Source organism: Eupeodes corollae, chromosome 3 (assembly GCF_945859685.1).
Source record: "Eupeodes corollae chromosome 3, idEupCoro1.1, whole genome shotgun sequence".
Taxonomy (NCBI): Eukaryota; Metazoa; Arthropoda; class Insecta; order Diptera; family Syrphidae; genus Eupeodes; species Eupeodes corollae.
This window is the reverse complement of record NC_079149.1, coordinates 123833891-123847355: the sequence shown is the minus strand read 5'-3', so window position 1 is coordinate 123847355 and position 13465 is coordinate 123833891. Positions and strand designations below refer to the sequence as shown.

At 34.6% G+C, this 13465-nt stretch overlaps 2 protein-coding genes across 2 annotated transcripts; one reads left to right on the top strand and one right to left on the bottom strand.

The window, feature by feature from the left end:
* Positions 1 to 3681: 3681 nt before the first annotated feature.
* LOC129951750 (zinc finger protein 761-like) lies at positions 3682 to 6129 on the bottom strand. Its single transcript, XM_056064072.1, has 7 exons — positions 5581 to 6129; positions 5177 to 5379; positions 4836 to 5106; positions 4625 to 4774; positions 4180 to 4568; positions 4022 to 4120; positions 3682 to 3954 (listed from the first exon to the last, which is right to left on the bottom strand). The coding sequence occupies exons 1-7, from the start codon at positions 5713 to 5715 to the stop codon at positions 3777 to 3779; spliced, it is 1425 nt and encodes a 474-aa protein (XP_055920047.1). The 5' UTR covers positions 5716 to 6129; the 3' UTR covers positions 3682 to 3776.
* Positions 6130 to 8618: 2489 nt separating this feature from the next.
* LOC129949516 (magnesium transporter NIPA2) lies at positions 8619 to 13439 on the top strand. The gene is made up of 2 exons (XM_056061033.1): positions 8619 to 9125; positions 12550 to 13439. The coding sequence occupies exons 1-2, from the start codon at positions 8855 to 8857 to the stop codon at positions 13398 to 13400; spliced, it is 1122 nt and encodes a 373-aa protein (XP_055917008.1). The 5' UTR covers positions 8619 to 8854; the 3' UTR covers positions 13401 to 13439.
* The last annotated feature ends 26 nt before the right edge of the window (positions 13440 to 13465 follow it).

The following is a 13465-nucleotide window of genomic DNA, read 5'->3' as shown; positions in this document are numbered from 1 at the left end:
TTCTTAAAAACAAAACAAAAAGAGATTCATATAATATTTGTTTGTTTGTATTGTTTTATAAATTTTTATTTATTAACAAACGCTAAACAAAAATGGTGTTTATACGTTTGAGGAAGACCGCTGATCAAGTTGTAGACTAGCTCACCTCAGGGCCGCAAAAAAATACTGTCACAACGAAATGCTGTAAGAAAATAAATTAATGAGCTCAGTTGTGAATATGTTACTAAATGAATATTATGTTTAACGATATTCAAAATATTTTGCAAAACTACATAAAATTGAGAAAATTGAAAAATAAGCTAAAAGCTAAATACTTGGGGGGAAATGTATTTTTCTTGAAATCGTAGATACAATTTATTGGCAGTTTATATGACGGCAAAGTAGCTCTAGGGCTTGAAATTTCAGCAGCGACATTCTAAACGCAATGAACAAGCCAACGCTTTCGTTTCAGCTAACAGTTTGATTTATGTACTCAAAAAAAATCATATATCGTTATCGCATTATTTCTTTCTATTGTTTTGTTTCACATAAAAATAGAATGATCCCAGTTTTGACTGCAAAGGTTGAGGAAGCTCAATTCGTAGTTTGTTAACTGCGATAGTTAGCTTAGTCAAGAAAAACAATCTTGTTAAAGGTAAAACGTTTCATCTTTCAAAACTGAAGACTTACATTGTAATTTTTAAGGCGACTCATATTGACCTTCCATTAGTTTATTTCTTTTTTCATTATTGGGAATGATTACGGAAGGATTGGTGGATGAAATGCTGAGTATAGTATTATTTTTGTTAGGCTGATCACTGATTCAGCAGGTTTTGCTTTTAACTGACTTCCTGAGCTGTATTAAGTGAAGGTGGTGCTTCAAGTTAGTACTAGCTGTTTTTTTTTCTTTGCCTCAGTACCTTCTAGGCATTCTATCTTTGACCCTATAATTAACGACATTAATTTCCTGTCATCCTAACCCATCATCTTTAGGTCAACAAACGAAATCTGATCAAGGGCTCATTCAAAATGTCTCTCCATTTATCTTGATCCATCCAGTTGCGCATCTCAAGTCTACCTCATCTCTCCAGCATAAGTATGGTTTGCCTAGCCGTCGGCTACAGTAAAATGTACTACAAAAGCCTTTCCGGACTCGTTTCTCTTTACTCATGCGCACTAAGTGTCCAGCCTAACGGTATCTTCTTTTCTCTCGAATGTGTCTTTTTTTGTTTTGCCCAATCACTGTTTCTGTCCCTGTATTATCGACTAAAATAATGACCGCTCTTAAGTGCAGGCCATATTCACCTTCTTTTTAAGAATTGGCTTTTCATTGTTGCTGAGAGGAGACTGAGAAAAGTAACTTGCCAGAATCGCCATTCTGATGGTAATGGCCATTGCCGTCTTTGGGATTTTGCCTCATAGGAGGAGCTGTCTCTTTTTGTCGCGTTTTTTTCAATCTTTTAGTAGACCCTTTGAGATCGTCGTTTTCTTCATCTTGAATATCCAAACCGCAGCAAAAATACATAACCGCAGCTGATTCTTTTGCCATTATGGATACAAATCGTAAAGCAGTCTTCTGACATCCATTGACTACTTCGACAATAGTCTTTTAGAAGCTGTCATGTGAAGTTTTCTTCCTTTAACGTGTATGGCTTTTAGTTTGGTGGTTATTTTGGTGTATTGCAGGTCAAACATGAAACAAGTTTTTTGTGTTTGCTACGTTTGGTCCATGGCTATGGATATCTTCAGACATTCTCCCTTTTTCAATACCAGAATTACTTTCAATAAAAACAAGAAGATTATTCTTTCTGGTTGCCGCTAAATGATCCTATATACACAGCTGGTCAAAAAAAAGGTGTGATAATTAATTTTTGTATTAATTCATTTTGTATTTCTTTTTAAATAAGGAAATATTAATTGTACGTAGATATTTTTAAAGCTCTTATATTAATGAAATAAAAAACACTTTAAGGCTTTTGAAATACATGACAATTATAGATAATATAGCCCCAAAACTACGGATGGAGGTTTTTTCACTTTGACAACAAAATAGGTGCGTCTTCCTAAATTAGTAATATTATCGTTTTTAACAATAATTTCTGTATCTTATCACAATGTTTGTTTTATTTACTTTAATAACCTGAGTATCTTCCATTATTATCCAAAACTTTTTAAAGTCGTCACGGTATTTTCTCTTTTAACTTTCGGCATGTTTTCTGGGGTATGGAATACGATTCTCTTTCAACCGCTTCCCACAATTGGTTTCCATTAGTGAAATATTGACCCCTTAGCTAACACTTAAGCTCATTCCACAAGTTCTCAACATTATTGAGATCAGGTGATTGACTTGGCCATGGGACAACGGATACTTGTTTCTCTCGAAACCAATCTTTCACAAAACCTACGGTATATTTAGGATTGTTGTCTTGGTGAAAGTGCCATAGCAGGTGCAATTTTTTCTCAGAAAACGGTTACATGATATCTTCCAAAATATCACTATATCCGTATTTTGTTAAGATTTTATTCAAACGGAATATAGGGCCTAAACCGTACCAGGAAAAACAGCCCCACACCATTATATTCCCTCCTGTGTGCTTAATAGTTTTCTGTGTAGCGGGGGTGGTAGCCCCTAACTTTTGGTTGCCTTAAATTGAGCTCAGAATCCGATAAAAACAAATTTACTTTTGTTTCATCTCTACACAAGATATTTCGCCATTTTTATACGCCCTCCGAACCTCCAATTAGCATGGTTTAAGGCAAATAATTTTCTGGACCTTATATTGCTAGCCATAAGGAATAGATTTTCCCAGCGATTCTTCCTGGGACATTCGAGTTCTGAAGCCACCGCATTATCGATTTCAGCACCTATAGTCCTTGACGAAATAAAAGAATTAGATTTAGCTAGAAATAGTATGAGGCGGTCTGTGGTAACTGATGTTTTTTTTCGGCCGGTCTCCGCGTATTCCTCTGGGCTTGAGAGCATTTGTTATTAAATTTTGAGATCTGTGTAGGACCTCCGAAATAAATTTGTAGGTCTTGCCCTCATCTCTAAGTCGACGAACTATTTTCCTTTCCTCTGGTGAGCAGTGGACTTTACGACCCATATTCAAACAGTAATGAATGAAAAACTATTGTTTAAAGCTAATAAAATGATTTTAAACAACCCACCTCAAGAGTTTATACCATAAAATAAAGCATATTATATGGATTTTATGTGGAGCACACTTATTTTTATGACCAACTTCTAGAATACACAGAATCTTATTCCAACACAAATAACTTATCTGCTTAGGATTACATTACTTAATGTAAAAGCATTTTCATAGAGAATAACTGTTCTTTCTTTTAAAAAAATGATGGTTTATTGCCTGCATTCAAAACAACCGCTACATCAAGTCAAGAGTGGATATCAAAAATTTTCTCACACCTATTTTTTTGACCACCTGTGTATATACTGCAGGATCTATTCTTCGTTAAAAAGATTTCTCTTTCTCCATTTCCGGAGTATCTAGAGAAATAATGAATTCCTAGTACAAGAGCTCCACATTTGGTATCGTAAGGTCTAAGTTAGAATACCTTTAGAATACCGGTGAATTTAAACAGGTCCGTTCATAGCTCCTACAAATCATTGCCACGCTTCGTTGTTTACTAATAACCCTCAATATTTTTTGATTTGTCTGATCTTATGCTTACCTTATTCACGCGGATAACTTAAAACGAATTGTCCTATTCTCCCATCGAATCGTTGTATAAAGCTGCCGAATTTTGATTTTAATTTTTTTTTCGTCAAGAATAATTTACCACTTCAAGGCATCATCGAGTTCGAGAAGACTAGATTGTACACTGGGTAGAAGTTGTTCTACTCCTTCTTCTTCGGTGGGTAAATAATTTTCCATAATACTGTTTTCAGGTGGAATATTATTATCATGTTCTAATTCCACTTTTTCATTTAATTGTATTCCAATTGGAGGACCTCTGAAAATTCAATAAAACACAAAAATACATAAGCTTTCTGGAGAGAGTTAGAAAAAAAAATACTTACTGTTTTAAATGCTTTTTGGAATGTCTTACTAACGCTGAAGACTGATTAAAACTCGATGGGCAATCTTTGCATTGATAAGGCTTTTCACCGGTATGAATTCTAAATTTAAAAAAAAAATTATTATTCTGAAGACAAGAAAGTTAAAAAAGAAAACCAACCTCATGTGACACACTAAATTGGATTTATTGGCAAATATTTTATTGCATCCAGTGCACTTGTGATTTTTAATGCCCTTATGAACAGCCTTGATGTGTACATTGAGATAGGACATTTTTAAAAATGTCTTCTTACAAATCTCACATACAATGTCTTTTGTCTCACGATGTACTGGCTCGTGTTTAACTAAATCACGTTGGGTTTTGAAACGTTTATCGCAATGCGCACATTCATAGACACGTTCCTCGGAATGGGTTTGTTTGTGCGCTTTTAAGTTGCTGGTCGTTGTAAAGAATCGACTACAAATTTCACATTGATAACGACGTTCTCCAGTATGAACACGTGCATGCAATAAAAGATTACTCGATTGAGCAAATCCTTTATGACAAATCTATAAAAAGAAGGATTTTTTAAAGGATTTATAGTTCGTTTTGGGGATAAACTTACTTCACATTGGAAAGGTTTTTCGCCGGTATGAATCCTCATATGAGACTCCAGGTATCGAGGATATTCGAACACTTTGCCACATTCATTGCATTGCTCAGGAACCTTGAGAGGTTTATTTTCTTTCTTTTTGATACGTGCTTTTTTGGGACTCTGCAAAAGATTTAAATTAGTTAATTTAAATGAGAGCTTATTTAATTTTATGGTAACTTACAACTTTGGTCGTTATATTTACTACCTCAGTCGGTTGTTCTATCTCGATCTCCTGTTTAAGATCCCCACTAAGTATTATGGTGTCTTGGATGGTATCCTCGGCGTCTGATCTTGTGAGAGTGCTAACATCGATCACCACGTCATTCAAGACATCATCCTCAACCTCGATATCATTTGAATTGTTGCGGTCGAATATATCACAAATATTATCATATATATCATCGTCCCTGTCTAATTGTGATTGCGCAGACGAAAATGTGGACTCATGGTTCCTGTTTTGGAAATTGCGAAATTTTCACATTTACAACCTAAACATATCAGGGAAGCAAAAATAAAACCTACTCAATACTCAAACGATCGTTTGATATGGAAGAAATGTTGATAAAGGGCTTCGCGAAGCCCCCCAGCTGGTGGTTTGTTGAATTCAAATATTCATGCAGCCGACTCTCGGAGGACTCTGAAAGCTGCTTGAGATTATAAGCATCAACTAGCCGATATAGGCACGATTGGCACAGCATTGTTGGAAGATTATCATCTGGATTAAACTAAACAAAAAACAAAACAAAAATCGTAGGTACGTGCGTAAGCGGTCGCATAAATAAACAACACAACAAAAATTTATTAAATTGCTTCACATTTTACACAGCGAGTAGATAATTAAAATATAAAAAAGTATAACAGAAGGCAGCATTATTAATTGGCGACCTTCTTTTTGTTGTTAATTTCAACATTTCTTTGTTGCTCACCTTGAAAATGTTCAACTTTTCCACCATATCAATTGGTCGTACAAGAAAAGTTGGACTAAATATCGAAACGAGTAAATCGTTTTTCAGGCAAATTCGACACATTTTATGGAACTCATAGAGTTGTATTGGGTCCATTATTTATTCAGTGAAAATAATGTAATATTTTTTAATTGAAATTATTTATTGATAGAAACTAAAAACAAGATTTTTGTGTAAAAATAAAATAAAAACACTCAACGCAACGCTGCTGGAGTCGTATTCGGATGTCGGAGTGAACAGTGAAGTGCAGTGCAATTTTTGTGTGGTATGAATGTATGATGATGGATGAGGTGTGGATGGTTGACTGGTCGGTCGGTGGGGGAAGGTGGACAACGAACGAAAACGAATACAGCTGCTTGGATTTTTTTGTGTTTAGGAAATGTCAAATTTGTAGTTATGTGCAGAAATTTCGATTAAATCGATAACATGTAGGGTATAGTAGAAATTGATGTCGTTTTACATTCTCGATTTATTTTTGAGTTTGCATGAATTTTATTTTTTTTATTTTTGAATAAAACAAAAATCAATTAGTAAATTGTTGTCATTGCTTTTTATTATGATCATATTGATATGGTTCAATTATTTATAGAACCAAATATCGTTCAAAATGGTCACCGCGACCTTGGGCCTTACCAATAATTATTGACTAAATAAGCGTTTAGATAAACGCTACATTAAACTTTAGAGACGAGTTTATTTGTAAATTAACCAATAACCAAATTAAACACTTCTTTAACTCTATTACATTATCTACTACATTTTTGACAAACAGACAGCTGCGTTCGAAATGACATTCCCTACGTTTGGGATGCTAACAGATACGTATTTGTTTTATTTTTAAAATGTCAGCATACAAGTATTTAAGTGAAATTATTAAAAGTAGAAATTAATTATGATTTCCGACGATGCATACATTATTAATGATATAAACATTTTGGACGAGGTGTCACAATCCCAAAGAAGAAAAAAAAATTCTTTTGCTACCAACTGTCACAATGACAGCACAAACATGACGTTTACACTTAATCACGAAGTTAAAGACTCGTTTCTCTGCTCTAAAATTTAGAGTGACATTTAGCGTCAAGCTGACTATTAAATTGATTATTGGTATGGTTCATTATTTAGAGACCACTTAAATATTTAAGTCGTCACTAAATTTGATTATTGGTAAGGCACCTTGACGACCAACTCCATACGATGGTTTAAATTTTTGATGACACTGAGGCATAATTTAGGTCTTAAGCCGATAATATGCCGAATTACCTCGTCCTTTATCTCTTAAATAACTGCTGTCTTTTCTACAAACACCTTTTCTTACAAATAACCCCGAAGAAAAAAGTCGAACGGTGTCAAATCACGATTTTGGCAGCCAATTGCATCGCCTCCACAATTGTTTCGTTAGTTTTGTAGCAAGTAGCAACATCCTATTGAAGCTACATGTGGTTCCTATCAATATCTTCTAATTCGTTATGATGATGATGCTGTCAGCACTTAAAACACACCAAAAAGTCACTCTATTTGGGGACAATGAATTTCCAACTAAGTTTGGAAATAAGTTTTTCATGATTCCAAACTTTTTTCAAACATAATAATTTGTTTCGTTTTGCGGAAGTATGATACTTGATACCGACTTTTTGTTAAGTGTTTGATACCTGCCACTGTCAAAATAACCGATTATTTGAAAACAAACCACCATTAATCAATGCTTAAAATTTAAAATAATATATGCCAGAAACATTTTTGGAGTTGATTTTTTATTTATTTTTTAAATTTGATTTCCGAATCTACGACTTTAATATTGTCCCTTCGATCAGTCCAATTTTTCACTTCTTATTTTAAATAAATCTGGCCTTCAATAGTGTCTTAAATATTGACTTCCAATTTTTCAAGAATTGATGTTTTTTGGCAAAAGACAATGAATTAACATAGTCCCGCAAAAAAAAACGTGTAAGTATAATCCCTATATGACAAGTTGCACCGCTGTCTTATTGGAAGTAAAAAATGTCATCAAATTTAAGCTAAGTAATTTTTGCCAACAAAAAATTCGGTCACTCGTTATTAACCGTTACGGTAGTTCCTTCCTCACTTCGAAAAATATCACTCCGGTGCCCTCTACGTTCTAGTACTTCATACAGAACGTGATCAAATTTTACAAGCAAGGTAAGCCTTTTTTCTTCGTTTTTTTGTTTTAATAATTTAGCAATCGAATCCAAAAAATACCACTATCCCTTAAAACAGCAAAAGTTTTTAATTTTGTGAAGTTTTTCGTGAACAGTGCACAGCAACAGTTCAGATAATGTCTTACTTCTCCTTTCTCATACATAAATTAAAGGAAGAAATGGGCCAATGAAAGTAATCATAAGAAATCATACTATGATGAGTTTCATTTTATTTGCGAGAAACTGAAGATTGTTTTTACAAATATTTCCGAATGTCTCAAGATAAGCAATAAATACCAACAAATAATTGTATGTGTTGTTTTTTCTTTTTGTTTTGATGTTTGACCGTAGTGTTCTTTGTTAAAATCTACTACTTCAAATTGGTCGTGGTTCTTTTTAACAACAAAGTATAATTCAAAACAAAACATGGAACATAAAGTAGATAATTGTTACCCGTCCCGGCAGATCGAATTCTGGTTGACCATAACCTTTAAAATCGTACTGCTGCGTAAATTCACAATACTCAAAGCGTCAAATAGTACTTCATCTGACGCAACAGCATTGTCTTAAAGTTAATAGAATTAATAGATTTTTTTTAATTTTTAGACCATAAGGATTTTTGTCGTTTTTTGTAAAAGCAAGTCAACATTTTCTTTACTTCTGTTTTTCTGAAAAATGTTCGTGTCGATTACATATTTTTTAAAATAACAACTTTATTTAAATTCAGCAATCGTGCATATCGAAAAAAATCCCATCTCTATGATAAGTTTCAATTCACAATAACTTTCGCATCAAAATTGACACTTGTGACATTTCAACAAAATCCCAGTTCAATCCCCGACTTTGGTAAAATAAAAAATCTATTTCAATTTCAAACAAGAAGTGGAAGTGATAACATTATTTTTGTAAATACAAAGTTTTTTTGTTTTATCTTTCTTCACGCATAACATGACTCACTTATTCTAATAAATAAATTATTGTTCACGAGATTCAAAGTTCATAAGTACTCTTATACAAAAACAAAACCATCCCAGTGAAGTGACAAAAAGAAAGGAAAACGAACAAAAATTTATAAAATGTCCTCATCGACGGCAGCTTCATCTCCTGCTGCCAATGCCAACCCAAACAACAATCAATCACCCTCTGTTGCATTCTCCGATCTCTACTCACAAGATGAATTCTATATTGGTCTGGGATTAGCAATTTCGTCTTGTTTCTTTATTGGTTCAAGTTTTATTATTAAAAAGAAGGCTTTGTTGAGATTGAGTAAATTGGGCGAGGTTCGTGCTGGGTCTGGAGGATTTGGATATCTACGCGAATGGATATGGTGGGCTGGATTGTTGACAAGTAAGTGCTACTCATTCATCATCATCTTGAGCTAAAACAAAGTAATACACAATTTACTTTGACTGTTATGTAGAACATTTATAAGGCTTCTCGTAATAGCGTGACACATAAATTATAAAAGAAGAGTAGGTAATTCGAGTTGAATATTAAATGATCGACTTATTTAGATTGATAATCGTTATATGTACTTATATGTACCATAACAACAACTATTAAGTTCTCCATGTTGGTAACAAATGATTATTGATCTATAGAGATATATTTGAGTTGAAGCTGCAATGTCCAGGAAGTATTTAAAATAAAATTAACTTTTTTGTACTTAAAACAAAAGAATCAATTTAGTACAGAATTTTTGGAGATAACAATTTCACAATCATCTCACAGAAGCAACAAAATTTCTTCATATCTAGATCCTGTTTTTTAATAATTTAGAAACACTAGAGAAAAAAGAGCGAATAAAATATTCTAGAATCAAGAAAGGTGATGTTTTTTTGTGTTTTTTTTTTTTGTATCGGAAAAGATAAGACAAATCAAGAACAGATAAGGAACCCTAATCAATATTTTTTTTGGAAATGAGTTACGTGATTAGGGGAATTTATGATTTTTTTGTTTATTTAGATGTTTCAAAATATACTCAATCATGTTTCAAAAAATAAAGGCGCAATTCAACGACTTTACTTGTGTAGATTTAACTTAAATTTGTATGCTTTTAGTTTGTTTATAATTAATAACAATTTGAATAATAGTTCCAACTAGAATCACTTTTAGGAAGGAATGATTAGAAAAGAGGGATAACAATGAATAAATAAATTAGGTGGGGCAACACCCGTAGAAAAGGGCCTAGTGACCTACAACTCTCAACCATTCCTGTGTGCGAGTATAATTGCAAGAATTGAGCTACAGTTCATATGCCGAATCCGAACGGCTAATTTGAGAAAGCACTTTTCCATGACAACAATTTGTCAATTCCTCGCAAGAGGCAGTACCCGTGAAAAAAAACTTTAGGTGGCACAGACAGGGTTCGAACCCAAGACCTCTGGCATGACAGTCCAACGCACTTTTTTTTTTTTTATTCATTTTTATTACTTCAATCTTAAAGCTAGAAAAAAAATCATAAAACTAGCCTAATTAACCATAACTTACAACTAACTTAATGGTCCCTTAAATACACTCTAAGGTAAACAATAATACTTAATGCTAATGCATTAAGATAGTCCAACGCACTAACCATCACGGCACAGGTACTACAGAGGGATAAAATAATCTTTTCTAGAGGGATAATCTCTGCTATATACCCTTATCTTTAAAGATCAACAACTCTCCAAAGCTATTGCAGTGTCTTTTAATCGAAGGTACTTGCAGTGAAGTCGCTTATCTTTACACTTATAACTTTGTAAACAAAAACATAAACAATAAAGTATTTTGGCAAGAAACCTTGTGTCGATGTTCGAGTGATGTATACGAGTTGATGGTGTTAATGTCACCAATCATTTTAAAAGTTCTGTTTTGACTATTGTCCAAGAAGCTTAAATAAGTTACTGGAGCAACAGCCCAGAGATGAGAGTTATATTCAAGTTTCGGACGTATATAGGTTTTGTAGATTGTAGCCAGATCAGACCGAGAGAAACATTTCTTGCAACTCTCAAAAAACCTAAACATCTTGCAGCATTTTTGGCAACATCGCGTATGTGATCGCTCCACAAAAGGTGGTTGCTAATGCACATTCCGAGGATATCAGAATTTTCCGTTTCGTCGATGCAAGTGCCACTCATAGATAGTGGCAAAGAGGTTGTATCTCGCTTTAACGACACAAGACAGCATTGCGTTTTCGAAGTATTAAATTCCACACGATTTTTTATTCCCCATTGCACAATGCTGTGTAGGTAGGAATTTAATGAGCTAATCATATTTTGCCGTTGCAGTTCCACATCTGAAGAGGAGGGTTGTGATTCTGGAAACGAATAAAGAAAGCTAAGAGTGTCAGCACGTATTGGAAGAGATTCGTCGATACCGAAACTACGCATTTTCGATAAGAGAGCAAGATGCCAAACTTTATCAAATGCCTTTGAAAAATCAAGTGCAATAATCTTACTTTCTCCAAAACGATGTAAAGATTTGTTCCACTGTTCGGTGAGATGAACCATGAGATCACCAGTGGACCCATTGCTACGAAAACCGTGAGTTATTAAGAAGCTTCCGTTCCTCGAGATATGGTTTTGCTAGCGTGGAAGAACACCTCTTCAGAATAATAGCGGGGATACCATCTGGGTCAGCGGATTTATGAATGTTGAGATCTTTAAGAACTCTCGCCACAGTTCGGGTACAAAAAAGATTGGTCCCATTTTTTCATTTACGCGTTCAAGAACTGGGGGAGTCATGACACTATCTGGTAAGGGGGAATTTTCGATGAACTACCTTACCTTGCAAATAAGTTGGCTTTATCAATAGCTAACTAAAGGTGTGTCATTGACAACAAGCGTAGGAACCGAGGAACAGGAAGAATTCCTCATGTTTTTTACAAATGACCAACAATTCTTACTACCTTTGGGACATTGCAGTATTTTTCGCCGTAATTTTTGGTCATGTAAAAATTTGGTCCTTCGAATATATGTATATAGGCGTTGCAGCCATTCCTGGCTTGCCTAAACTTTTGTCGGTTTTCCTCAGTTAGGTTTGCTTTAAAACACCGGAAGCTCACCTCTTTTTTCGCTACCGAGGAAGCATAGCGAAAAGTTAAAGAGTTAAAGTTTGACACGAGAAATTAGCAGATATGACCCTGTGGTCAAATATGCCTAGAGGCGCCAATACACTGATTGTGTACTTATCAGGATCAGAAGTGAGAAACAAGTCAAGTGTATTTTCTGCTCGGCCGTAATACCGATTTCAGTGTAAGGATACAGGGAGACAATTCTTTGTATTGAGTCAGGCAGAGCATCGAATTCCTGAGAAGTTAAAACTCTGTCCAATTTTGTGATCCGATAAAGAAAACAATAGTGAATGATGTGCTTATTCACGGAAAGTTTTAACCACATGAAATTAAAAAGGAATTGGTACAATGACCATATTGTGGTAAAAATTGATATGCAACGTCATTCATCATTAAGACCTCCTTTTGTATCTCCATGTATTTTTTGATTTTTCCTGAGCTCCCTTGATATTCCTCGAAATCGGGACACTTAGGTATTTCACGACTTTTTCGTTTTAAAACATTCAATCCTTACAAGACCTCTCGTAATATCTACATACCTCCCTAAAAATCTCCTCACCAGCCTGGATATGCCTGTAATAGAAAATTTTGTTTGATTTATAAATTTTAAAATATGTCGAAAGACAATTCTCTGAAAAATTATTTTTAATATGACTCAAAATAGATTTCAAAAATTAACAAATTTTTCTCTGGTTTTTTTTTTTTTTTTCATTTCAGTGGGCATCGGTGAGGCAGCAAACTTCACAGCGTATGCGTTTGCACCCGCCTCCTTGGTAACGCCGCTAGGAGCTTTGAGTGTCATCATTTCTGCTGTGATGGCTTCGAAATTTCTCAATGAAAAATTAAATCTACTCGGAAAACTCGGATGTTTTCTTTGCATTTTGGGATCAACAATAATAGTGCTGCATTCTCCGAAAGAAAAAGAAATCGAGGATCTTCAAATTCTGTTCGACAAACTCCTCGATCCTGGATTTATACTCTATGTGATGATTATCCTCGGCAGTAGTGTATTCATAGCCCTCTTCATAGCTCCTCGACATGGACACTCGAATGTCATGGTCTACATTTATCTATGCTCTGGCATTGGAAGTTTGACGGTAATGTCGTGTAAGGCCTTGGGTCTGGCCATTCGTGATACCATCTCGGGAAAAGTTAATAATTTTGCAACTTGGATGCCATGGTTCTTGATTATTGTCACTTTCACATTTATTGCCATTCAAATGAACTATCTAAACAAAGCTTTAGACATCTTCAACACGGGCATAGTTACTCCGATTTATTATGTTATGTTTACGTCGCTAGTCATAGCTGCTTCGGCAATTCTCTTCCGTGAATTCACTCACATGAAATTCGAAGATATTCTCGGCGATATTTGTGGATTCCTGGTTGTTATAGTTGCCGTGTTCATGTTGAATGCATTCAAAGATCTCGATATTTCGCTAAACGATGTTCGTGGTATAATGCGTCCGAAAATTCACAAAGTCGCCCAATACGATGATGAGGTGTTGGTGTCGCGGCAAGAACGCCGATACTCATATGGTTCGGGAGAGGTTTATCGTAACGCATGACGAAAGAAATGAGAATCAATTGAAAGGCAATAAAATGCATTTCCCTAAAGAGAAAAAAAGAAACT